Here is a 26,847-nt window from a genome sequence, read left to right as displayed (position 1 = left end):
CTTTCACAGTAAGCTGCTCCTGGCCACTGTTTTCTATAGGTGTTTCCCCGAGCTTCTCTCACTGCTGACCCTGATTGCTATAGGTGCTCCCTGCAGCCACCACTTCCACTTCTAGAAGGCTGCCCCCAGCCCCTACTTTCTACAGGGGGCCTCCCCCAGTCCCTATAGACACGGCCTCCCTTTGGAGAAAGCTGACCCGAGACCCTTCATAAGCAGACCTTCCTTTCTGTAGGGACTTCCCCCTGCTCCTTCAGACACCTCCCTGTTTCTACACGGACTGCCTGCTATCCCTGTAGCCTTTTTTAGGACACTCTCCGTGCTGCCGTGCCTCTGGTAAGGTCTCCCCACAGTCCCTACAGGCACCACCGTGTATAGAAAAGCTGTCTGCAGCCCCTCTGCCCACACACCCCAGCTTCTATAGGAGCTTTGAAGCCACGAGCCCCAGCCCGTGCACCTACAGACCCACCTTTCTAGATGGGCTCCTCTGGTCCCTACAGCCACCGCCTGCTTTTCCAGGAGATTTCTCCCAGCCACTCATTTCCATGGGCACCCCGCCGTGCCCCTATAGCCTCGCCTGCCTCTGCGCCCACCTCCCGTTTTCTATAGAGGCTTCCTATAGGGGGAAACCCTTCCAAGGCACCGCTTCCGCGGGGAAGCCGCGGCAGCACCTCCCATCCGCCGGAGGGCGCTGTGAGCGCCGCGGTCCGGCAGGGAGCGGCCGCCGTTGCTTAGCGCCGCCGCCTTCCCCCTCCGCCACCCCGTACCGGCGCCGGGCCTGCGCTGCGCGGCGGCGCCACTATGAAGGCCATCGTTCAGCGGGTGGCCCAGGCCAGTGTCACAGGTCAGTGTGTCGCCACCGGGAGACCTACCGGGACCGGGGGAAGGGGGAGGCGGGGGCGGGCGGAGCGTGGCGGAGCCACGCTCCGCCCGCCCCCGCCTCCCCCTTCCCCCGGCCGGGCCTCCCTTCCCCGCCGCAGCCTCCATGGCCCCTCAGTGTGTGTTTGGGGGCAGCGCCATCCCCCTCTCTTTCTCCCACGGCTGGCGGGCGTGGGCAGTCGGGTTCCCCCCCCCCCCGCCACGTTGTTCCTCTGCGTGGGTTTGGCGTGGGTCGGTTTGGTTGTTTTTGTTGCCGGCGGCTGTGGTGGCCCAGTGGGTGTGGGCAGTGCCGGCCCGGTTGCTGTCACCCGTGGCTTGCGTGTGTTGTCTGTGATGAGAGTCGCCTTCTTGCACGGCTTTCGTGCGTTGGCAGCCCAGTTGCGGTTGCCTCCTCGTGTGGCTTCCATGCGTTGACGCTACAGTCGCAGTCGTCTCCTTCATCGCTTGCTTGTCTCGGCAGGGCTGTCCTCACTACTGCCGTGCATTGTTTGGCGTGTGTGGGCCGTGCCGTCCCCATAGCCTTCTCCCGTGGCTTGCCTGTGCTGCCACTACAATCGCAGCCGTCTCGCACGTGTCGGCAGCGCAGTGGTGATCACCTTCTCCTATGGCTTGCGCGTGGCAGGCACCGCATTGCTTCTGTGTGTCGGCGGTGCCGTCCCAGTTGCCAGGGACGTGGCTTGCGTGCGTTGGCACTGTAATCACAATTGCTTCCTTGCATTCCTGTTGAGTGTTGGCAGCACGGCTGCAATTGCCTCCTTGCATTGCTTGCATGGGCTGGCGCTACAGTCGCATCTCTTTGTATTGCTCGTGTCGGCAGTGCCGTCCCAGTTGCCTTTGGCCATGGTTTGCACATTTTGTCTCTAGTTGCCTCCTTGCGTTGGCAGGGCTGTCCCAATTACTGTTGTGCATTGCTTCTGTGTGCCAGTGGTGCCATCGCAGTTGCCTCCTCGCGTGGCTCGCGTGTGCGGGCACTATGGTCACGGCTGCCTCTCTGCATTGCTTGTGTGTGGTTTCGATCACCTTCTCCCCTGGCTTGAATGCGTCGGTGCTATATTCAGACCTGTTTCCGTGCACGGTATGTGGACAGCCAGGAAGCATTGGAAGAGCGTCCGTGTGAATAAGTAAGGAGCACAGCTTTTGTGCACAGCTGGTACTGCGGGTACAGTAGTGGTCAGACCCCATCAGCACTGGGATTGTGGCTGATTTATTGCCACATTTCTGGCTAGAATTTGAACTGTTCTTTATGGCTGTTACAGAGTTTGAGGTGTCCCTCTGTGAGGGAGATAGTGCTGTGCTTAGCCGGAGGATAGATTTCTGATCTGGAGGCCTCATACCCATATCAGATGGAAAAGAAGAGTTTTTGGGAGGAGTTTTTCCCCTTGGTTTGCTTCTGCCCGTTGGGAATAGTCCCGATCCTGCCACTGATGCACAGACACAAGCTTTCAGCTTTCACTGGGGGCCTGCTCTCCTTTAATTTTACAGAATGTTTGGGGCTTTTATTCCCAGTTGCATGAGCCTGGATATGGTTTTAATAGCTGGGTAGCTGGTGCTTATCTTAGTTTTAAGACCTCATTTAAATCTTACTACAGTCACCTCAGGCTCAACCATATTAAGATAATTTAAATTAAGATAATTTAATTAAATTAAGATAATGTAAAACATGTCTTAGGAGAACACAGTGGATCTGCAATGGTTTGCGTTTTATTGTAAATATCATTAAAGAGGTTGTGTTCCCAATTAGGAGGGTAGAATTTGCAGGTTGTTCAAAGTCTCATTTCAAAAAAATCCGTGAGGGCTGTATCAAATAGAAATCACCTTTTCACAACTAATGCAAAGTATGTAGGAAGCAGTGGAGTAGAGAAATTGAGTACACTTACTGATACCAACGAGGTGGATAATGTTTACAAGGATTGGAGAGACTTCTGCCACCTCTCTGGTTAGCAGTGCTGATCCAAAAATCTTTGTACAGTGTTTTTAAACACTGGAGTAAGCATCTTGAGCTAGTCCCTCACAAAGAAGTCACGATATTGGGAAGACTTTTGAAAGGGGGCTTCTATGTGATCTTTACTGTCTAACCAACTTCAGACAGAGAAGGAAGGTTTAGAATGATGTGTTCTTTGGTGGTTGTGCCGTTGCCAGCTGAAATCAGTACTTACCTGTGTCATAAAAGGAAGCAGTGCATTTAGCCTTAACTTTCTTTTTCCCCCCTTCCCCAGTGGGTGGTGAACAAATAAGTTCAATAGGACGAGGCCTCTGTGTGCTGCTGGGCATTTCTTTGGAAGATACGCAAAGAGAGCTGGAGCACATGTAAGTCACATATTTCCTTTTGCCTTTTATTCTTTTATTTATGCGTTTCTGGTGCTGAATCAGTGATAGCTGTGCAGTAACCAAACAGATGGGGCAATCCTGTTGGGAAGCTCAGGTTTGCCTGTTAGTTCCTTTTCAGATTTTACCTTGAATACAGGTTTCTTAGAGTTTTCTTTTTATGTGCCATTGAGGAAAAATCTGTTTCCATTCCCTGTCTGTGTGTTTTTTATGGAGAACAGACTCAAAAAGGAAGAATCAACATGTTGGGTTTTTCTGACGTCCCTTTCTCAAACGTCTATCCTTTTTACTGTATGAATTTACTCTGAAGGATTCCATCCTTCAAGGACTGGATGTATCAGAAAGCTCAAACTCTCATTTTAGCTTGCACATGAGATGTTTTGTTCTTCCAAAAGGCTGGATAGTTTCATCAGTTACTTTTCTGTAAAAGCAAATCAGTTTTGGCAGCCTGGAGGGCTGTCTCTGGCCATCTGTTCCGTGTGTTCCAATATTGTGATTCAGCCAGCAAACACATGCAAGAGAGAGTTCTCCAGGGACGACTTCTATCTCCTTCGGGCTGTTCGTTGTTCTGTGGCTGACCTCAGTTCTTAGGAAGGCAAAGAAGAAACAGGTAATACAGTTAACTGATGTCAAGAAGAGGAAAGGCTCAAGCAGTGAAGAGAGAAGAATGTGAGCGAGGGTGAAAACAACTCTTAGCAAATGTGGAAGAGAAAGCAGAGAGTGGAGATGTGAGCTAAAGGTCACCAAAGATCTCACATAAACATGTGAAACTTGTAGAGAATTGCAGCAAAGCTGAATGTGTTTTTCTTACGACATGTTCCATTGGCTTGCCTTACTGTTTGCCTCCCCATTTGCTCTATTATTGTTTCTCATTCCTACCTTGGTGAATGTGAAAGATGCTTCTGAATATTGCAAGTGGGTGATCTGTAGTGACTGCTCTCTCAACACCAGATTGTCTGGGTGACTGACGCAGGAAAGGCACGGAGCTTGCATCTGAAATAAAGGAATGAAAGAAATCAGCTTATCCAGGCTCTTCAAGTCCTATTAAAGGGAACTTTAGTAGTCCTGTACATGAAGCAACAAACATTTTTATCATTAAAACACAGCAGTGACAATGATTTAAGCCTGTGCACTGGGGCCTTCCAAGGCTTTTAACCATCTGCTTCATTCAGGAGTCAATTCCGTTTGTGTTTGACACGCACAAGTTGGCAAGGATGGTTTTTGTGACACTGCCTCAGGGAGGCTGGACTAGATAACGTTTAAAGGTCCCTTCCAACCCAACACACTCTATGAGCCTGTGATCCTGATGGAAAAGTGCTGTCCTCATCTAGCTTGTGGGGCTGGGTTTGGAAAAAGTGGTAGGAGGTGACAAAGCTGGAGGAATATATATGAATCGTGTTTGGAAACAACCATAGTTAGGTATGATCTTGTGTCATAGTAAGTGTGATTTCCCAGTGCGGTGGGAAGGTTAAAAAAAGCTGTTCACATGTTAAATAATGTTGTGACACATAAAATCAGATAGTAAAGAGTAAACTTTCTTACTTCCTATGGAACCTTTGTGTCACCCTGTAACTTGCAGTTATTCTGTCCCTATCTCATGCTCTGTAAAATGATGCTGTTAACTGGTCTTCGGACAATGTTAGGTATGTGTGTAAGGGCTTTCTTGGTTATGGCTCTGCCTAGTGTGGCGAGATTCCTGTGGTTTAGGAAGGAAGGGACAAAGGAATGTCTTATTATGTGGAGGCAGAATGAATATTCCTCTGCCTTCCCTTTTATCTTATCCTGTGTGGTAGGCATTAACTTGTACCTGTTGATCCTTCAGGGGACAATTTAGGAAATATCTTTTTCTCCTCCTAGGGTTCGAAAGATCTTGAACTTGCGAGTATTTGAAGATGAAAGTGGGAAGCACTGGTCCAAAAGCGTGATGGATAAACAGTATGAAGTGTTGTGTGTGAGCCAATTTACTCTCCAGTGCATCCTGAAAGGAAACAAGCCTGACTACCACATGGCAATGCCCACAGAGCAGGCGGAGTGTTTTTATAACAACTTCCTGGAGCAGCTAAGAAAAGCCTACAAACCAGAGCTTATTAAAGGTGAGGGCAAAAGGTTGGTGAGGTCCTTGATGTGACCCGTGGACCCTGTTTATATGTGCTCTTCCCTGATTGTTACTTTCTTTATTCTGTGATTTTCTGTCTGTGTTGCAAAGGAGCTGTCTTTACATGACAGCAGATGAGGGGATGTTGTGGTGTTTTCACCAGCAGCCCGGCAGGGTGATCACTCCAGTCTTCCTCTAGCCAAGCCATTTTCTATTGTTCCTCTGGAATAGTTTGACAAGTAGGTGTTCATGTAACGTTATTGGCTATACAACATGAGCAATGACTCTGGCAACGTAACCCAGAGCGGCTGCAGCCGTAAGAATGAGCTCGGGGTCAGTCTCCCTCAAGGCTGGATGTTCTGTGCTGTGTAGTTAGATTAACGCAGGAGGAGCCTTTTTTCTGAGGCATATGTGGTTAGTCAGGCTCGAAGGCATCACCAGTGTGTGTTGGGCAGTGTAGCTCCGTCTCTTATGTTAGTTTTACATTCTGTTGAATGGTAATGATGACAGTGGGAGGTGTTGTGTGCTACTTGAGAAAAGCATTTGATTTAGACTGTCTTTTCTCAACTCTATGCCGTGTATGCAACAGTTTTCTCCTTACCAGAAAATGCCTGGCTTTCCTTTGCGTTGGTGCTCTACCCACCTTTAATCTTTTCTGTTTGCTTTTGTGTTTGCTTTCTGGCCATTTTCATATTCAGACTTGATTTTTTTGATACACTTGCCCAGAAGACAAGTGTCTAGAAAAGACTGTTTTTTAAATGGGGGCTATTAATAAATAACAGTCAGCCTTACTTTCCTTATGAGGAAAAAAAGGAAGAAAAAGACAGAAAACAGATAGCTGGGGAAGGATTTACAGGCTAATCTCCATATTGAGTATAGATGAAGGTAATTATACCAGTGCTTTCACAGGAGGCACAGTGAAATGCACATATAAAATGTCCATCTTGTGGTAGCTTGGTATGTTCTTCCAGTCAACATCTGTTGATGATATGGAATTCAGTTCTGATACCCCTACTCTGCATTCCTTTTGGTCCGTAATGTAGAAAACTTCTAATGAATTTGGAGTGTGTGCTTTTTAAGTCTTTATCTTTGTTGAATTATGGCTAAGTTAGGACATGTTCCTGTGCCCCTGAAACTGGTAACAGAACTTCCTGGCAAGTCAATGGGAATAAGATTTGCTCTGATAAGATTTGATTGAGTGGGACCCTTATGTCCTGGTAAAGTAAAGGCAAGTATGGACTTTCTTCCTTCACTTAAATGAGGTGTGGAAAAATTGATATATCTCTGTATATCTACATTGTTATCCTTGGGCTTTGGAAAATGCTCTGTTTCTGAAATAGTTTCAGTTTATATTTTGACAGCAGCTTTTCAAACTTCTCTTTTAAGTGAATAACAGTTATATGCCTGAAATGAATAGCCACTGTTGTTAAGTGCACATATTTTGACAGACTTTGCCAGTGCTTCCTGTAAAAGTAGCTTTCACTTCTACATTTTTTTTTTCATGCTGAAAACATAGATTTAGAAATGCAAGAGTGGCTGCCTGTGCTATTGTGTCAGATAAAGCATGTAATTGAAACTTCTGGCAGCACTGGCACCACCTGTTAATTTATAATTTTATTTTCTTTTTAGGCTGTGCCAGTCTACTTTGTGCTGTATCCAAGTCTGTTAGACTCGTATGATCAACGTTTCTGTTGCGCCAGTTGCTTTGCCAGTGTTTTTTTGTTTGTTTGCTTGTTTTATCTATTTATTTTTGTGTGTGCAAAGTTTCTGAAGCTTGGCGGTTTCATGGATAGTAGGCTAAGTCCTGTGATTGCATCAGCAGAGTTTGCAATTTCCCTGAGCTCAGGTGGATTAGAACACAGAGCCTTTACACACTGGCAGGCTGTACGTGAGCAGGACTGCTTGAGTGTGAAATTGTAATACCTGGCTGTGATATAGTGTGGCCTGCACACATACTGAATTCTGCCCTGAAAAAGTCCTAAGGAAATCAGAACCTGGCTTGCTGGGGGCTGTCCTGCATGCTACTGCGTTGCAAAGGGTGATGAGGGGACCCTGGAAAGGAGCACTGATAGATGAGCTGTGGAGCTATTAAAATAGGCTTAGTATATCAGCCTGATGCTCTGCCTTCTGTCTTCAAAGTCTTTGCTCGTGCATTTCCCCTACACATACACATATGCACACACAGTTATTGGGAGGTTAGAGTTTGATTCTCTGGATTGCTGTCGGTGCCCTTCCCTCTGATCTTACAAATGGCTTAATGCATTTTAGAAGAATAATTTAATAATTTAAAGTGGAATTTGTGTACCTGAGTTAAAGACAGATCAATAAATGTCTTGCCATGTTGCCTAACAGCCTTGTGTTTTCTAGTCCCTATATTTTTTAATTAGACTAATTTGGCTGTTGGAAGTTGAGCTACTACGTGTGCCACTGTTGTAGGTGCTGGGCTGGCAGCTTCTCTATCTGGTATCTGGTCTATCTGGAGGTTGCTTGCCAGGAGCTCAGGATGGTAAGTGTTCCCCAAAGAGAAGTGCAAACCATTCTTTCACACCCAGAGCAGGGGGACATTTGACAAGCAAAATCTTGGAGAAGGCTCAAAGCCATGATTCTTAGTTTCACACAGATGTCTTAAGACTGCAGATGGACGCCCACGTATGGGAAAGAGACGGTTACATCAGAAGTCCTTGCTTGTCTTGCTTCAGTGCTTTCTTTTTGTGAAATTAATTCTTAAACACCTTGCTCCACTCTGAGGAGCAGAGCTGGTGAATGCAGGTCTGAGTACTCTGTTGCGCAAGCTGGTATCCAAAAACTAGGCCTACCAAGGCTTCTCCTTGTGTGTCCAAACCTTCGCTCTCTGTCTTGAATGTGGATTTAGTCTTCTGAGGCAGTAAGGATTAGTATGGCAAACAGCGTGAAATATCTCACTTCCTTAATAGCACTGAGTAAATGTGAGAGGGCTGTTCCACAAGGAGGAGTTTAGTTCAGATTAAGGTTTGGTGCAAGTTTAAAGCAGAATTATTTTCTCTGATTAATTCCCTTCATGAGTGTTGTCACTTTGGAATAAGTAATCCTATCTGGAAGAAGAGTACCCGCATGGGGTTAATTAGGAATAACTTTCCGAGTAGACAAGCTTAGAAGTAACTTCTGAATAAAACCGGTGTGAAGTTTCTAGGTCATGAGGCTTGAGATATGTCCAAAAATATTCTGAAAGTAAATTATGTCTCATTTTCAAGTCTTTACATCTCAGATGTGGCTTGTCTGTCTCACCTCAGATAAAGATCTTCTTTGCCTCTGAGGAAGGCACGTGTGCCAGATTCTAAGGGAAAAGGGGTTCAAAGAGATGGGTATCCAGCAGAATAAACTTGTCCCTTTAATGATACTTGTAGGATTCTATTTTATTGCAGAGGATGTTGCAAGGAGGTGACTTGATCAGTCAAGAAGTCTTAAAGTGGAGAAAGGTACTTTCTACATTGAAGAGCATTGTGGTATAAAAAGCAGGAGAAGAAGTAGTATTTAAGGGTAAGTTGCTAGTGTCTCCTGTGGACCGTACAGGATCATGTGTTGAATTCACCCCAAGTTGCTGGGGTAACAAGCAACATCCAAGGAGGGTGAATTCTTTCTCCTCCTTTCCTTCCGACTGAAAAATGGAAATCAATCCAGACAGACTCTTGGGACAGAGAGATGGAAGAGGTGATGTCTTCAGTTTCTTTGCAGTCCTGTGCAGGGGAGGATTTTGTCCACATCAAAGTTTCAGAAGTTGCATTCAAGAACAGAACAATCAACTCCTTTGTAGCCTGCCTGCTTGAGCACCACAGAGGTGATATGTTCCACTGGTGAGCTCTTAGGTGAATGCAAAATGCAGCGGTACCACAGATGTCAGTCTGTTTTAGGGCAGTCAGGCTTGTCTCTCAACTTACCTCTTCAGGAAACCATAACATACGGGTGGAAAATGCCTTGTCTGAAAGATTATATGAATTGCCATATACTGAAACTATGGTAGACACTGGGACAAGGGAGGGAAGGCAGGAGCATGTTTTTGAGCCAGGCAGCCAACACTGAGGGAGATTCTGCTGAAGAAGCTTCTCTTCCTAAGGAGGGATTGATTAGGCATTGATTTAAGAAGAAATTGTGAAACTAGGTTTTAGCTTCCCCTTGTTCTTTCAGGCAAGACCAGACCCTGAAGCTGCAGAGAAAAAAGCTGTGTTACAGTGAGGGCGCCTCTTGAAAAGAGCTGTGGGGACCGATGAGCCACTAGAACCCTTTGGTTTTGTTGTATAAGGGAGCTACCAGCACAAAAACCCAGAAGTGTCCCATGAGGAAAGTACATACTGTGCAGGGACCGTGGTCTGTGAAACTGCAGGACACATCAATTTCTGGTAAGGGAGGGTAGCAAGCTGCTTCTGACAGCATCACCTTTGCAGTATGTGTGAAAGCTTGAAGATGAGGGTCTGTGGTGGTCCACAAGACATTGTGGATTAACACCAATAAAGGGATTTTGGAATGTGTGAAGAAGTTCTCCCTCAGCTGGCTTTTTAAATCCTTTGAGAGAAGGAGGTTGCTGAGACCAAAACCCACACTGCCTTTTAGATTGTGGTGGTTGCAAGGTGCTGAGACCCTTCTTGTCTTTGAGAGGGAGGTCTGGAAGAGAGAGGCTATAAGAGAAGAGCAGCGTTAACAGGCATTTCTGTTTTAAGTACTATTTCCATTAGCTCTCAATCTTAAACTTCCTGAACTGCGATTCACCTTGACCTGGGCTGACCTCAAACCTGGGTCAAAAGGCTGGAAGTTTAAATATGAGGAGAATGGGAGGGAGCTGTTTTAGAAAGATGTCCCTTGACAGTATTTCTGATGCCGAAACAAGGTAGAAAATGCTTGTGACATGGGAGTGCTTTGAGTGTTCTGGTAAAAGTGGGGGCTTATTTGACCACTTTATCAGCCTTTGAAAAAAGGGACCTGTGAAGGTTACTTTTTTTTTTTAGATCCATACATGTTGTATAACAACAACCCTTCTAGGAGCAGCAGCTCAAGTAGTGTCTGCTTGATCTTCCCAAAGAAGCGATATAACCACTTTCTAAGCATGTCAGTAGATCCTTCCCTCGTTGTCTGCATGAAGGTGTAGAGTCTTGTTTTACTGTGCTTCTCAGATGCAGAAACTGCCTTTTTCTGGGTGGGAAACAATTCTGTGAGATTCCTGTGCTGTGGTTGGTATTTGTAAATGTCTAAGAGACTCTTACACATTACAGTAGCCAGACTTCAGATGTGCAGATACAGCTAACCAAAAGCAGCAAGAATTCTTCAAGCTTTTATTTTTCAACCGAGAGTCATTTGTAGGCATCTCTGAAAATGTGTATCTGCGTGATTCACCAGTGAAACTGTAAGCTACAGGTTTAGGGAAAAACTACCTGGGTTTTTCCTGCAGGTTCTCATGGGTGGCAAAGGGTTTGAAAACTGTGCTGGAAAATCATAATCACTAGTTTTTTGATTGCTCTGATGTCTTTTCTCAGTGGGACCCTTTACATGTTTCAGGGTCTTGCAAGTTATAAAACGAGAACAGGTCTTTTTGATTTTTTTTTTTTTTTAAAACTTGCTTGTAAATACTTTTGTCTTGTAAATTTTTGTTATTTTCTATCATTAATTAGTAACTCTCTTTTTTTTCTTCTGCACTGTTAGCTGGCATTCAGAACACACCGACCCTTCATGGTATCTCTGTTTACCTGATTTATGCAATCAAGTTGGCTGCATGTTTTTAAAGCACTAGCAGTTGATGTGCCAGTAACTTCTGAGGTGCCATTCTTCGATAACACTGCAGCCTCAGTTGTCCCCTCCCTCCAGAGGGACTGACCCTACAGTGGAGTTGTCAGATGGGAAGACTTTTTCGCTCCTGCTGTAGTAGTTCTTCTTAGGTTATGTGAGGCAAAACTGGTCTGCACACACACAAAGGAGCACAGAGGCAGGCAGGTGAACCTGAGTTCTGGACTCAGAGGACCACAAACCCTGTCTGGGCCCCTCCCAGGGCTGTGCTGGGGGACCCTCAGTCCCGTAGTCCGGGTGTGATGGCCATCCTGGAGAGTCAAGGGGAGTGGCTCTCCAGAGCACCTCTCAAACTGAGGGAGGTCATTGCCTAGGCATACAGGACATAGGCAGGAGGAGAGCATTTCAAGATCACACAAGACTTATAATGGGATGTTTAGGTGAGGAACCAAAGCCAGGGAAAGGGGTGGATCTCGGTGATTTTGGGAGGAACAAGCATGGGAAAACAAAGAGATAGGGGTATAAAAAGGACCAGCTGCATGTAAGCAATGACTGATCAGTTTGCTTGTGGCCATGCCCTGCACCTGATCAGCAGTCGGTCTTGTCTTCTCACTGAAGTCCATTTCTAACTATTTTGAGGGACCCTCTGTTTTGTGTGCATGTGTGTGAGTGGGGGTCTGAGTGCTGCAACTGGACTGAGACCATGGGTCCGAGGCGTATCTGTGAGCCAGGGTGCATGAGTGAGCACACACCCAGCAGGCTGAGCTGGCAAGGAGGTGCGGTGGTCTGGGAGCTGGGTCTGGGTGTGTGTCTCTTAAGGGTGAGACCACAGGAGGAGCTGGCTGTGGGGTGGGACTAGAGGATTCCTGGCCAGCTGCTGGAGAGACCCTGGAGGTCTCTACAGGTGAGACCTGTGTGTGTGTGTCTCAAAGGGTAAGACCTGGGGAGTGGGCAGGGGCAGCAAACTGCCAGAGGGCTGGGGGAAGATGTGTATGTGTGTGCATGTGTGTGAGGGGGTCTGTACCAGCAGTAGAGCAGGGCTGCAGACCTCAGGGACTTGTATCCCCAGGTGCCAACATCTGGGGAGGCCAAGATCCGTAGGAAACTACTAGGCAGACTCTGTCTAAGCCCAGCTATTGCAGGGGTCCACATTATATATATATATATATATATGTACATATTTCCCACTAATGGACCTTCATTCTGATCAGCCAGCTAGGGGTCCGGGGTGAGGCTGTAGATGCTATTTGTGTTGATATGGATGCTGAGTATGTCTTTGTCAATACCTGTGCAGCTGGGTCTATGTATGCATATATCTGTGTGCGTCTGTGTAGCATACATGTGTTTGTGAGTGTGTGCCTACTGGGAATACATGCTCAACCTTGCTACAGCTTGGGCCTAGGGTTGTGCAGCTGTGGCAGCCATGTCTTTGTTAGGTTTCTAGATTCAACACACATAACATTTCTCAGCCTGTGTGAAAAATTGAAGAAGGTCAATTTGAACAAAGGAGCCTGTGTAGAGACAGCAAGCTGGAACACTGGGCACATGTCTCTTCTGCCACCTCCTCTGTGGGGCAGAAAACATCTGAGGAGTGCAGCTGGTAAAATTATGCAGCTTTTTGTTCAGTAAATCACATTCCTTTTCATAGAAATACTTCCCTGTATCATGCTCTTGCCCCCTTCCCGTTGGTGTTTCTGTGACTCTTCAGTGGTCTGTCCAGGAGCCATTTCCTTGGCCCGTGGACCACTGGCAACAGTCTCTTGTGCAGTGCTATAGTTTTTGGCTTTGCCAGAGCTTGTATTTCTAGCCCATGGGGTGGCTTGTGGCGTGCAGCCTTTGGAAAAGCAATTGGGCAGTAGGTCTGTTGTGATATGACCCATATATGTTCTACAGGCCTGAACATGCCTTTTCTTCTTCCATTTTCTTTTAAGCAAATACCAGACTTCTGTCTGACTTAGAGTACAAGACTGAAAATACTTCTAGAGCTATTTGTCCCCGGTAACACATCAGTGAAGAATCAGGACAGTTTGGTTTGATTTCTGTTCAGTCAGAGACATCATGTGTTGCTGTGGAAAGCTGCTGTGTAGCTATACAAAGTCTCATGTAACTATTCCCAGTGGGTGCTTGCTCCACTGAAGTTTGAGCCTATGGCTTTCAGCATGTTGTTGCTCACTGTCCGAGGTGGTACTGGAAGAGATTTTGGTTGTGTTGCCGAGCAGGCTCTAGGGCTGCCTTACTGGGCTTAGCTGTTACATCCTTTAAAATTTTGTCTCCTGCCTGTGAGTACTATCCTGCCTATCCTGAACAGTGAGCACCTTGATGATCTGTAGGCTTGGTTTGTTTTATGGACGTTTCTCTACTTAGCTGTATATTGATAATTTCTGAATGTCAGACCACATAGCTGGGTGCATATAGACTGTTTTTTTTTTTTCTTAGTAGCTTTCTGCAGTTTGTTAATTGGCTGTCCTTTTATGTATTCCTTTTTAGTAGCACATTTGGTAAAGGTTTTGGTATTATCCTTCCCTTTGGTGTTATGCTTCCAAAAGCCCTCAGCACTTCTCCCTTCCCTTTTCAGACGGCAAGTTTGGTGCCTACATGCAGGTACACATCCAGAATGATGGTCCTGTAACAATAGAACTGGAGTCCCCGGCTGCCACTGTTGACCCTAAACAGGTAAGTGAGCCAGAAGGTCTGTCTGGAAAGGGTGGATGTGTTGGCTGTGCCTCCACTGCAAATCTGTAGCATTCCTGTTATAAAGCAGTGTACTTTTCCTTAGGCATGAGGACCTTGTGCTTCCTGTGCAGCCTCTGAAAAGCTAAATAATTGCATTATTTTCTTCAGTTCTCTGGTCTGTTGATAGCTGTCTGCTGTCCTGGTAAAGGTCATGTGTGTGTAATGCAAACCAGCTTTTTACAGTTTATCTTGCTCATCGTTAAAACTGCTGTTTAATCATGACTCATTAGCTATGTTTTTAATGTGTCTGGACCGGCCTTCTCCCTTTTTTTTGGGTGAAGTTTCTTGAAATTTAGGGGTTTTTGCATGTGGGTGGCTGGATGGACTGATTAGCTGGAGAGCTGCGTCTTTCTCAGAAACAAGACAACAGCAAATTTAGTCCTGAATTTAAATTTGGAGTGGAGAGGAGTTAGCTCTGCTGAGGAGCAGCACAGGCTATGCTGAAAGCCAAATGTAGTGATGGGGTTTTCTCATCCTTTAAACAAAACAATGGCCAACTTTTCCAGGCTGAAGAAGGGGGAGAGATTGTCATTACCAGCTGCGCTTCAGTGAGGCCACACCAATGCTATTTGTATAACACTTCACTTAGCCTTGTTAAAATTGTTATTGCAATTTATAAGAGGGGCATGAGGGAAGAACTAGGAAACTACAAACCTGTTAATCTAACCTCAGTACCTGGAAAAATTATGGAGAAGATTATGCTGGGTGCTATTGAAAGGCATTTAAAGGACAATGCAATCATCAGGCACAGCCAACACGGGTTCATGAAGGAAAAGTCCTAACTGATTTGATACCCTTCTACGATAAGGTCACCTGTCTAGTGGATGAAGGGAAGGTGGTGGATGTAGCTTTTCTGGATTTTAGTAAAACTTTTGATACTGTCCCTTACAGCATCCTTCTGGACAAGTTGTCCAGCTGTGGGATGAGCAGGTACATGGTGCGCTGGGTGAAGAACTGTCTGAAGGGCAGAGCTCAGAATGTTGTAGTGAATGGGACTACATCTAGCTGGTGACCAATCACCAGCGGTGTTCCTCAGGGCTCGGTTCTAGGGCCAGTGCTGTTCAATATTTTTATCAATGATCTGGATGCAGGAGTTGAATGCACCATTAGTAAGTTTGCTGATGATGCTAAACTGGGAGGTGCTGTCAGTTCTCTTAAGGGACAAGAGGCCTTGCAGAGGGATCTGGCTAGATGGGAACACTGGGCAATCACCAATGGCATGAAATTTAACAAGAACAAATGCTGAGTTCTGCATCTGGGATGAACTAACGCTGGACACAAGTATAGATTGGGAGAGGAGTGTCTGGAGAGCGGCCCTGCAGAAAGGGATCTGGAGGTGCTGGTCGACAGCTGGCTCAATATAAGTCAGCTGTGTGCCCTGGCAGCCACGAGGGCATATTGCATTGTGGGGTGCATTAAATACAGCATAACCAGCCGGTCAAGAGAGGTGATTATCCTGCTGTTTTTAGCCTTGGTGCAGCCTCACCTTGAATACTGTGTGCAGTTCTAGGCCCCACAATTTAAGAAGGGTGTGAAGGTCCTTGACTTGTTCAAAGGAGGGCAACAAAGCTCGTGAAAGGGCTGAAAGGCATGTCCTGTGTGGAGCGGCTAAGGACTTGGTCTTGTCTACTTTGGAGAAACTCATTACTCCCTACAGCTTCCTGAGGGCAGGGAAGTGGAAAGGGAGGTGCTGATCCTTTCTCCTTGGTATCCAGTGATAGGATGTGTGGGAATGGTTCAAAGCTGCATCCGGGAAGGTTCAGACTTGACATAAGGAAACATTTTACTCTCTTCACTGAGAGGGTGGTCAAACACTGGAACAGGCTTCCTGGAGAGGTGGTCAATGCCCCATGCCTGTCAGTGTTTAAGAGGTGTTTGGACAATGCCCTTGATAATATGCTTTAACTCTTGGTCAGACCTGAAGTGGTCAGGCAGGCGGACTAGATGATTGCTGTAGGTTCCTTACAACTGGAACTAAACTATTCTATTCTGTTCTGTTCTGTCTTTCTAGCTGAAGTTTGTCCCATGTACAGTGATCCTACCAAATTACCTGACTAGTTGACCAGCGAGATAAAATCAGTTTGCTGATGGGTCTCTCCTTGAGTTGCCATCTGACCATCACTCTTCTGAATTAAAAATCAGACATTTGTTTTTTTTCAGTCAGCCATGTATGTTTATACCTGCTCTTTTAAAGCCTGCTAGTAGTTTCTGTGATAACTACAGTGCAACTGGTGGCTGCAATTGGCAGTAATCATGCATCTCCTGGGAATTCTGCGTATCTCAAAATATCATACTAAAGGCCTTTGGAGCCTATGGGGAAAAGGGCATGGGAGAGCCTAAAGAAGCATCTCTTGTTGCCTTAAATTGCTAAGGTATCTTGGTTTGGAGTTGGGTTCGTTTTACCTCCAAATTCTGTTCTGTATCCTTTCATGATGTTTTAACCCCTGAAAGAACTACTTCTGGTCCTTGTCTTTCTTTATGTACCCTCACAGCTTTAGGACAAAGTGTTCTCAGCCCAAACCATGCATAATCATCATCAGCAGCTCTGTCTTTTGAGTGAGGAATGATTGTAGATGTAAGCACTCACATCCCTACTTGAAGGAACTGAGCTATGGCCTGATTTGCTTGGGAAACAGAATCTGCAGAAAGCTGGATGCTAGAGAAACAGTGTTTTGATGTCCCGTTTTAACAGTTCATCAATCCTCAAGAGAGTTGTGGCCCACTGTTTTCAGATGCCATATTTATGGTACAGACTTATTAAGGCTGAGGTTTAGTTGTGGTACTTGTGGTGGTATTGACCCACTGCTTTTGCCACTCCAGCTCATTGTGAAGTAGGAAAAGACATGTTCCCTTCATGTTTACTGCGTAAATTCTCCATGCTGTTGCATGGCTCTGTCTCAGGTGCAGGTGGCCATATCCTTTGTATAGCAGCATTTATTGAAGCCTGCAGTTGAGGGCATTAGTGACAGGTTGGATGGCAGCATCACGTCCTGCTGCCTGTGACTGTGAGATGGAGCCCTGTGGTGTCTTGGTCTCTAGGGCAAAGCTGGTGACCAGTCTTTTTTGTTCAGGCAGTCTAGTGGGAATCATTGGTGTAAGGGTAGGTGGATCACTGAAATATGGCACAGTGCAGTTTCTGACTAAAATGAAGAGCACTGAGAGAGCTTTTATGCCTGCTGTCCCATGTGTGGGTGTAAAATAACCCAAGAGGAGTCACCAGGGCATGCTGGATTTTGCAAGTTTCCATCTCTTTCTTGGGGAACATTGGCTTGTTTAAGGGTTTTAGCCTCACAGTTGCCTGCTTTTCCCATCTGACAACACTTTCCTGGTGTCCATAACATGGGCTGAAGACTGGGAAGGATGCTGGTATTCAAACTTTGTCTGGCACAAATTTAATGTGAATGACTCTGCTTCGGTCTCACCTGCTGATTGCCTCCCTTTTTGCCTTAAACCTTATTCTTCATCAGCGAAGAGGAGACTTCTTGTGCAGGGTGTGCTTAGAGTACCGTCATTTATCCTAAGGTAAGGTTACACCAAGTATCTTCTTACTGAGTTTGTGCCTGGACCCTATGAAAAGGAGGACAGACAGAGTCCTCCTTTGGGCTGTCTGAGTGGGTTCTGGACAGTCCTTATACGAGAATAAGAGTAATGTAAATTTGCTTACCTTCTGTCTGCAGTGTGCTGTCCACACACATTTCATGAGCCACCCTCAGTTCCAGCTTGTTGCAAGTCCTGATGTGGGGGATTCTTGTTTGTCATGGAAATAGATGAGCTTTTACAGTGGCACAGACACCAATAAAGCCATCCAGCCGTGTGCGCTTTGGATGCACAAAGAATGTAATCTGTGCCACGTTTCAAAGAACCCCATTGACTTGAAAATTGGCAGCTCTTTTAGCTGTTACTGGGTATCTTTTCCAGCTCATATTGGGACCTTAACACACACTGGTGGAGGCACTGCTGTTTCTGACACTCTTTAAGCATCCTTTCCTGATATTGTTTGACATGTTTGCCATCATCTCTCACCCACCATATAAGATGTGGGATGAGGAAGAACCAATTTAAATTTGCCCATTACAATTTCTTTTGCTGTCATACAGTCTGTTGATTTGCTTGTAGCATGGGAACTAAGGCTTAGAGATGGTGTGTTTTGTATCTTTTTGCTTTCTGCTTTAGCAAGAAGAGATAAATAAACCATCCTGCAGCGTTTAATGTGATGTTAACAGAAAGGGATTAGACAAATAATTGCTGATGAATAGCTCACTTATGGCATTGGATGTGACAGTGAAATACCTCTTTTTTTTTTTTTTTTTTTTGAGTGATTTTGGTTGTAATTGGTAATCTGATCTTTATAACTCCTTAGCAATATAATTAGTAAAAATACATTCGGATTAATTAATCCGAATGTATTTTTATATTCCTTGTGCTAGAGGTGTAAATAAATCACTCACAGAATGAATAAAAAAATTAATAAAAAAGAAGTCCTCCTCATAAAACAAATATAGATGTGTGTGTGTGTATATATATAAAATACATGTGTGTGTACACATATAAGAAAAACGTGTGTGTGTGTATATATATATATATACATACATATATAAGAGAGAATATCCCAGCTGTTTGTGAAATCCTAGTAAGCAGGGGAAGCTAGTACAGTTCAGTTGTGAACTGTTCAGTTCCATTGTCATCTGATTTACAAGTAAGCAGATGATTTGAAAGTGTGAAGTAAATAAGAAGATTCTTATACCGGCAGTAGTTAGTGGTTGCTGGGCCTTTTCTGAAGGCTTGTGATTATTTTGGAATTTGGACATGTGAATGGAATAATAGAAAAGTAAAAAATAGCTGGAGTTTAATTAAGCTGTTAAAGCACCTTTTTGCTAGGTCTGATGTATGAGAAATTTCACTTGAAAGGCAAAATAAAGCCATAGATTAGAAACTGGATAAGAAATGTGAAAACAAAAAGGCATAAGACGGGAGAAGGTCAATATACGCATGCAGTGATTCTGTTCTGAGTTCAATAATAGTGACTACATAGTCTTTGAGAGTGAGGGTAAATTAAGTATTCACTCTTGGCTGTGATGCAGAAAACAAAAGGATTTTTCCTAATAATGTTCTAGTACAAATCATAAGCGTTATGATTTCCAGCCTTAACTGGTCAAACAGTTTTGGGTAATTTGTTTTGAACTTAGGTGCATCCATTTTGGTAATTACAGAAGTCAGCACTAAGGGTGCAGCAAATTTCTGTGCTGTCTTGATGAAGTTTGTTGTGATCATTGCTGAGATTAGGTTAGCTATGCCCAGAATGCTTTGTATGTTTATATCCTGTTTTGGGGAAGGTTGGGAGATGTACTTTGGATTTTTTCATAGAAATTTGTAGCTAGTAGAAGTAGCCAGACAGAAATGGAACAGGAAGAGATTTTAGAGCGTGTCTGGGGAGGTGACATGGTAACAACTCAAAAAAAGCCTCTTGAACTTTGAAAGTATTATGGATAATTATGGAATTCAGATTGGAAATATTCTGTGCATTTTTATTTCTTCCGCTAGGGGAAGTGGCGTAGCAGTTTCAATGTTTAATGCATATGTTCTAATTACATGCCAAATTGATCTCTGTGGGCCCATTTGTTGCTGTGTTGCCAGCTTTGATGTTTCTCTTCTTCTACTTGCAGTGGTTTTGAGTTGAGCTTCCTTTGAAGAAACAAATCCAAAACCTGTTAGTTCATTTTCTTATACTGAAATTCTTGGTAAGGAAGATGAACCAAAGGGAGCTCAACTGGTTATCTATCACTGGTGATAAACATCAGTTGAGGAAAATGAGTGTGGAAGCCATGCAGCTGACAAACTGCTTGGCTAGGGAATTTTTCCAAGACGCTGGGCAGCCAGTTAGACCAGGCTAAGTGATGAAGGGCTGGTACTGCTTTTCTTGCCTCAGGCTTTGGGCCCATGTAGTGTAATTTCATTGTGTGCTGCTCACATTTCTTCTAGGACCAAAATGAAGTCTATAGTTCCCTGCGTGAACTGCTCATTGGCCAAAAGGATTGTGTCCTCTTCTCGAAGAGAAGAAAGCTCCTGATACCTTAGACTTATGATCAAAGTGTTATAGATATGTGGAAAGGAAAAGGAAAAAGTCAGATGATCTGCTATCTTCTTAACAGGTTCTGAAGACTACCCTTCTTCTGTCATGACCTTTCCGTTGATTTATTTTTGCAGTAGACCTCTGATAAACATTTTATCATTTTATCTCAGTGCTATCATTTGCTTAGTGGTATCAGCGTTAAACTGCTAGATTTGTAATGCCCTACGGCAGTTTGAAGGATTGTCTCTTTCTGAAATGTAACGTGTCCTTAAAGCTGTGATTTTTTTTTTTTTGATTTTTTTTTTTTTAATTTGAAATTGTGGCAGCTTGGCACACCACTACTGAAATTTAAAACATACATCTGCAGATCCTGTTGTGGTTTGAGGTTCCAGAAACATGAAAACTGCCACTGATTTTCCGTCAGACTGCTAACAAAATAATTCTCTTGTTGGTGTTGTTCTCTTCTTCCTGGTGTTGGTCATGGCTATTGCAAAAGTAAAAGCTGTCTCTAGAGCAGCAATCAACCTCTGTGTACACACTGATCACAGAGAAAAAAGAAAACAAGTGTTATGTTTCTGTATTCAAGAAGGTAGAAGTTCAAGGAAGGCTGACACTAAGGCATTTCTGAATGTGGGAAATAAACTTCAGCAAAGCAAATAACCTGGAGAATCGTTAGCGTTTTGAAGTGGAAGTCTTGGTGTATCAGTTTGTCTGTGTATTTTTACTACAGCAGATTGTTCACAAAAGCGATGTGACGTAGTATTACAGCTGACATAATGGCAGACATTTCTGCCTTGATGAAACCTTCTTTCACAGTGCAGTCTAGCTCTCCGCTGTAATTACTCAGTTTTTAGAATTTCATGTCTGTGGTGTACTAGTAAATTGCATCAGGCTAGAATTTGTCAAAGCAGCTGTCAACCCAAATGTAAATTCTGACCTTTTTCAAAACTATTACTCTATATGTTGGTCAGTCTGTTGGGGTGGAAGCAACGTCTGTGTAGTTTGAGATTATTAGTTCGTTGGTAGTGTCTCAGCAATGTAAAATATCTGTGTTACAATAGGAGAAAAGTTGCCTTCTGTGGACTGAGGACTCTTGCATTTTTGTGTATGGTCATGAGGGAGATGGTCTTAAACCCTTCAGATGTTTCAAGACTTTTCTGACTACTTTCATGCTTCAGAAATTCAGCAGTTGGGTCAGACCAGGTATTGATCCCCAAAGCACAGGTTTTGACTGCTGGCAGGGGACCATAAAGGACGTTTTCTGAACAGCTGATCGGTTTGTGGGTTTTGTTTCTGGGCAAAGCTGTAACACAAAGTGATTCCAGGGTAGTGTGCTCTGAGATAAAAGGATTGACACGTACAGGTTTGCATCTGAAGTTATTTTCCATGTGAGCTTTCCGCCTTGGCTACTCCTGCTATGTCTATAGTTCAGACTGCCTAAACGGATTGAGGGGCACTGATTCTAATCCTGTGCAGGAATGTCTGCCTATATACAGCATGTCATAGCTCAGCACGCAGGATGTCGGGTCTTGTGTTATACATGTGAATGTTTCGGCGCTTGTGCAGATGTCACCGCTACCCGCTGCTGACCAGCCCAGCATTACAGCTTAGGCAGGCGCAGTACTGTTGCCATGAGGCACTGCTGCTTCTGCTGTAAGGTGCCCACACTTTGAATCCTTAGGAGCCTTCCAAGATGTCTAAAAAGAGAATTAATTTTGGTTTATAGATGTAAAGCTGAGATAGGCACTTTCTATACAGGTGCACCATCTTCACAGCTAGCCAGCAGACATCGTAAGGCAGTAGCCACAAACAGCTCATGGTTTCTGCAGATGAGACGATGAGTATGGAACATACTCTGTGCTTATATGGAAAGCATTAAGGGTATGTTTCAGTGAACCAGACTTGTGTGTCTGAAGTTTTATTCACTGTGATACCAAAAAGTTAACTGTTGTAACTTTTTTCAACTTGCAGGTCTTTTGTGGTGGAGCGTACTCATGTAACACATCCTTTTGAATTACTCAAGCACCTTATAAGCACAGAAACGAAAAATTTAAGAGATGTGTAGTTCTTTTGTTGCCTGCGTAATAACAGTGAGACTATATATTTAAGTACAGAGAAATGCATTTTAATCTTTGGGTCTGAACTTTGGTTTATAGACTGATGCACAGATTGGAGAGCATGCATGTGTGTGTTTATGTGCATAGGTACACACAAATCCTTATCTATTTTGTTATTATTTGAGTTTTAGATGGATGAAACAGTTAATAAATGAACTTTACTTTTAATTTGTTATAATAAAAAAAAGTAAATCCTGTTTGTGTGAGCTATGGATTAACACATCTTATCAAATTATCCTCTCATCTCATCTAGATGAACTTATGTCATTTTTCTTTGAGCTGGTGAATAATGCTGTCAGATCATTCCAACCTGGGAGTTGTTCAAAATGTTCCAAGGTTATTCCTGCTCCTTTTTCTTCTCTATCTGTTAGAGGTGTTGGCCTGTGAGGCAGAGATGTAGTTGAGTAGTCATGGGGAGAGCTTTAGGTCTGCTGCAGAGCCAGGTGTGAAGATGGATCTGGATTTATCTCTATATATCTGCTGTTTTGTTTGCCCTCTGCACTATATTGTTCTCAAGCTAATTAGCTGCAGAATTAGGTAAATTACGGAGTCCTTTATGATAAATATACATCATAACTTTGGAGACCATCTGTTGCAAACTGTTTAGGATAAGAATGCTGCTCCTATGTTGACAGAGAACATGGTCTCCTTGTACATCAGACTATATGTATATATATATTTATAAAACCATATATATATATCACTTTATATATATATATGAAGTCTTAGTGAGAATGACCCCAAGACCATGTTGGAAAGTGGCCAGTATAGGCATGTTTGAAATGGTGATAGGACATGCTATCATATATTGAGCCATTTCTGCCTCTGTGTGTAAATTATATATAAACAAATACGCATTACGGATGTGGATTCTGTAGTGCATAACACAAGGTTCACGGCATGAATACACTACTGTTTTTCATGTTTTGAAAATCTGGGGTTAGCTTGACTTGATTAGCTCACAGCCTTCTCAAAGGTAAAGGTAACTCAGTTTAAACTGTCGGTGTCATGTGTCTTAGGCTTTTTCTTCTTTCAATAAGAAACACTAGTAGGAGAAGAGGGGATGTCATGTCATTCAGCAATCACATTATTTACAGAAACAATGAAGTTTCATGGAGTTATAAGTTACAGAACTACGAGGTAACAGAAATTTTTGGGGGCATCATTATTGTTGAAAAAAGGCCACTGCTAGGAGCCTCAATGCTGCAGTAGAAGAAAGGGGTACAGTTTGCAAGCATTGTTTATGGGTTTGTTGCAGCAAGTTTGACTGGTTTGGCTTGATATTGGTGGGTACTTCTGTTGGGGGGTGCTTTGCAACTACTGGCTGCTGAGGGCCAGTGAGGGGTGATGAGTATGCGCTGTCTGCTCATGTGGTTATTTCAATGTGTACAAATCTATATTCTGAGGCCTAGGAACTGTGCTTTTCACTCTCTGCAGCCTGCAGCTAATGTAGTGTGCCTTCCTTCTTCTGATACATTTTTGTACCATGAAGATCATTGAAACCCAAAATCTGATTTCAGCAGCTGGATGACCCCAAAACCATTTGCAAAAAAAGCCCCCAACTGCACAGAGACCATTAGCGTACCGTTAATTAAGGTTGAGTACTAATACTAGGAGCTCACAAACTTTTGTTTCCCTTCTTGCAGATGCACTCACTGTCTCCATTACCTTTAACATTCACGTATTGTGTATATAGGCTTGTTGGCAGCAGAGTAGTGTGTATGTTTTCAGACATAGGAGTTAAAATACTGCCAGTATCATGCCCAACACGTTTGTTACATCTATGCACGTGACATGAGGACTGGATCATGCTAGACAAAGAGATACATCATACTGTGTCATTTCATATAGTAAAAATAAACTATTTTTAGTTTTGAAATAGCCAGCTAAGAATATTCTGTGTTAGGCTAGAAGTCCATGTGTGCAGGTGTTCAGGGAGGGTGTGTATATGTGGAATACGGTACAAGGGGATGCTGTGCATCCTCCCAAGGTTCTGCAGTCTTAGGTCTTACTGACTTGGAGCTCAGATTTATGTCTTTGTATGCATCTTCCATGAGCCCATCTAATTGATAATTGACACACATAATCTAGCTTATTTTATTCTACGAAGATTTCACCTCAGAAGAGATCTTCTTGCCATGAAATGATGATTTATGACTAGTATGCTTTATCTTGGGGAACTTGTGGAAGCGGTAGAGAAAATCAGTAGATTACAGAAATTATCCAAATGGATAAACTGCGCAAATTGTAGTGATTTAAGTAGCTATCAATATGTAGAGTCTCCAAAACTTCCTGCAACCTGCTTCTCTGAAAAATGGGAGAGAGATGTCAAAGTGACAGCTATGTGCAGCTTAATTTGACTCTTAGTAGCATTGAAAGCATTTCTACTGAGAGGTGGCAAGGCAGTGTTAGCTGAGGGTTTTGTCCAAGCTGATTTGAAAGGGTTATTCTATATCCTATGTGATGCTAAAGCTCATACATCTCTGTCTCTGAATAAAGAATAAAATCAATTTATTCTTGTGTGCTGGATGGCTGAACTTGGGATACATCTGGTGTCAGCAACTTTAAAACTACAAACCTGCCACTTAAGACCTAAAACAGAAGAGTTTTTGATGAAATCCAGCTCCCCCTTTTGGTCCTTGCATTTTAGTCTTTTCCACATTTGCAGATTGTGTGGGACAGAGAAGGAACTCTGAAAAGCAGAGGCTAGTCCTTCATATATGTGCAGTTCTCTTATAGTCGGGGGATGATTATGTTAGCATATGATGATAATTCACTGTCTTCTCCAACTTTCTGAAAATCTAAGCCTTAGGCTTTTTTTTTTTTCTTTTCTGTTTTACTGATATATGTGGTGTTGTGAATCTGAGTTGAAAGTTTTATACAAATGCTCACATTTATGATTTTTTAGAAATAGTCTTCTGAAATGATTTTATTCCATGAAGTGTTTTCTTACTGTTCTTACATTGTGAATAGCTGACAAAACTTGAAAAACAGCAACAGAGAAAAGAGAAGACCAGAACCAAGGTGCCGTCTGAGTCAAGTAGAGAAAGAAATGCTCCCCGTAACAAGGATGACCCCAGCGCAAGCAGTGGAGCAGAAGGAGATGTGTCTTCGGAAAGAGAGCCTTAGCTCATCCAAAGCAGGCGTCAGGTTTGGCTTTTCAACTCCTCTGTAAAGCTGTATCCTCCTGCTTGGCAATCTCTAACCCTGGGTGCTTTACTGAAGCAGCACATGCAGAGAGTTGCGTTAGAAGTGCTGAAAGGTGAAATTCTGGTAATCATGCTGGCGGGTAATGTCCGCTTCTATCTGCAGTTGGCACATCAGAGTATAGAAGTGGGTGAAAACCTCTTCCCAGCTGTGTGCTTGGCTGGAGGCATGTATCTGTGAGCCTGGCCCAGCCATGTCTGTTTCCAGGTTGACTCAGGAAACCTGAAATTTTGGTCTTACAACGCAGCAGTGACTTAACTCAGAATCTTGCTTTGTATTCTTCAGAGTGGCAATGCATGGTTGTGTTTCTCTCTCTGTCTTTACCTAGCAGGTCTGGAACAGCCCCCACCATTTGTAACACCCAAGTTTGAGAGAGCAGGAGTTTGCAGGCCTTCTAGAGTGCTTTGGTCAGCCCGACCTTTCCTATAGCATTTGAAAGCCTAGGGAGCTGAACATTTCTAAAATGCGATATACCGATAGCCTAGCAATAGTTTTCATGCTCTGACAATAAATAAAGATACTTGTCTCTGTGGGATTTGAAGGAATGCTACTGTATTTCTGCTCTACCTATAGTAATACTCCTGTTTGTTTGCCTTCCACAGTTTCTTGTACAAAAGCTACACTGGATTCTTGAAGAGAGACCCAATAGACATTCACCTCAGAACCACTCTTCAACGGCTTTGGAAAAGAATGGGAAATGGGAAAACACAGCTAAGACATTAGAAACCTGTGTCATTCTGTATTGAAACAACCAAAGCAATGCTATCAGATTCAGTTGTTAATGTGTAGTATCAGTAGTAAAAGGGACTTGTAACATTTTTGTGTATGTGTTTTCACATGACTGCTGAATAAAGGGTGACTGTAGGCAGATTGTAGCAGAACATTCACTATCAGTACATAAGCTCCATTTCAAAGATAAATCAGGGTTTTTCCTTAAACTTACACTTGAATTCTGAAAATTATCCAGGCAGGCTTGTATTTTGATTCTCACTCTGTGGTGTCATGTGCTACCTGTTTTCATGGCAGCGTGTAGATCTGTGTATATTTGGGTATGTTGTTCAGCTGCTACGTAACACCAAGGTAGGCAGTCCAGTCTTTCTGCATGGATTAAGTTATTAAAAGGGAAGATCAGCCGCTAGTCATTTATCATGTGGAACACATCTGTCTTGTAAACTTTTTTAAAAACAGAAAAGACTTTATTAAACAAATGATGCTACCTGAGTGCCTGTTGGTGTTTATGTATTGCATTCCCTAAGATATAGCAGTGTGTGTAACAATCTGAGTGACACAGAGCAAAAGTTACAAGCCGAGAAACACCTACTAACGTAACTCATCCAGCTCTCCTTTGGAAGTTTGGAAGTCGGGTTGCTGACCTGAAATCTTTGTTCTTTCCAACACATCTAAATCCTTTAGTTAGCTTACGGCGTCCATCAAAATGTCGCAGCAGCTGCTCCACATCCTGCGTCATGCGCCTGCTGACATTTCTGTCGGATTCATCAGAGGCAGAACAGCCTTTGGGAACTGCCAGCAAACAACAAGAGCTGCGAAGCAGCTGCAAAGCTGCTCTCCTGTGGGTGTTAAAGCCAAGGAAGTTTCAGGGGAAATGAAAGGATGAAAATCATTACACCTTTGACTTCTTTCAGTGGTAGTGGTGGCACCTTTTATACTGGCTGTTC

General features: G+C 43.7%; 1 protein-coding gene across 1 annotated transcript; it reads left to right on the top strand.

The window, feature by feature from the left end:
* The first annotated feature begins 769 nt into the window (after positions 1–769).
* Positions 770–26,392, top strand: DTD1 (D-aminoacyl-tRNA deacylase 1). The gene is made up of 6 exons (XM_086460714.1): positions 770–841; positions 3,093–3,183; positions 5,059–5,294; positions 13,620–13,717; positions 24,938–25,114; positions 25,774–26,392. Exons 1-5 carry the CDS (start codon positions 799–801, stop codon positions 25,091–25,093), a joined length of 624 nt encoding a protein of 207 aa, XP_086316840.1. The 5' UTR covers positions 770–798; the 3' UTR covers positions 25,094–25,114; positions 25,774–26,392.
* Positions 26,393–26,847: the final 455 nt, after the last annotated feature.

The sequence above is a fragment of the Leptosomus discolor genome, chromosome 2 (genome assembly GCF_034619465.1).
Source record: "Leptosomus discolor isolate bLepDis1 chromosome 2, bLepDis1.hap2, whole genome shotgun sequence".
Taxonomy (NCBI): Eukaryota; Metazoa; Chordata; class Aves; order Leptosomiformes; family Leptosomidae; genus Leptosomus; species Leptosomus discolor.
The sequence above is the reverse complement of the archived record's forward strand: the minus strand, read 5'-3'. Positions and strand labels throughout refer to the sequence as shown.

Excerpts from the sequence above, each read along its gene's own strand:
- DTD1 (XM_086460714.1), top strand. The coding sequence starts at position 799 with ATGAAGGCCATCGTTCAGCGGGTGGCCCAGGCCAGTGTCACAG. Across the intron at positions 842-3,092 it reads GGCCCAGGCCAGTGTCACAG|TGGGTGGTGAACAAATAAGT; the intron begins GTCAGTGTGTCG and ends CCCCTTCCCCAG. Across the intron at positions 13,718-24,937 it reads CCACTGTTGACCCTAAACAG|CTGACAAAACTTGAAAAACA; the intron begins GTAAGTGAGCCA and ends CATTGTGAATAG.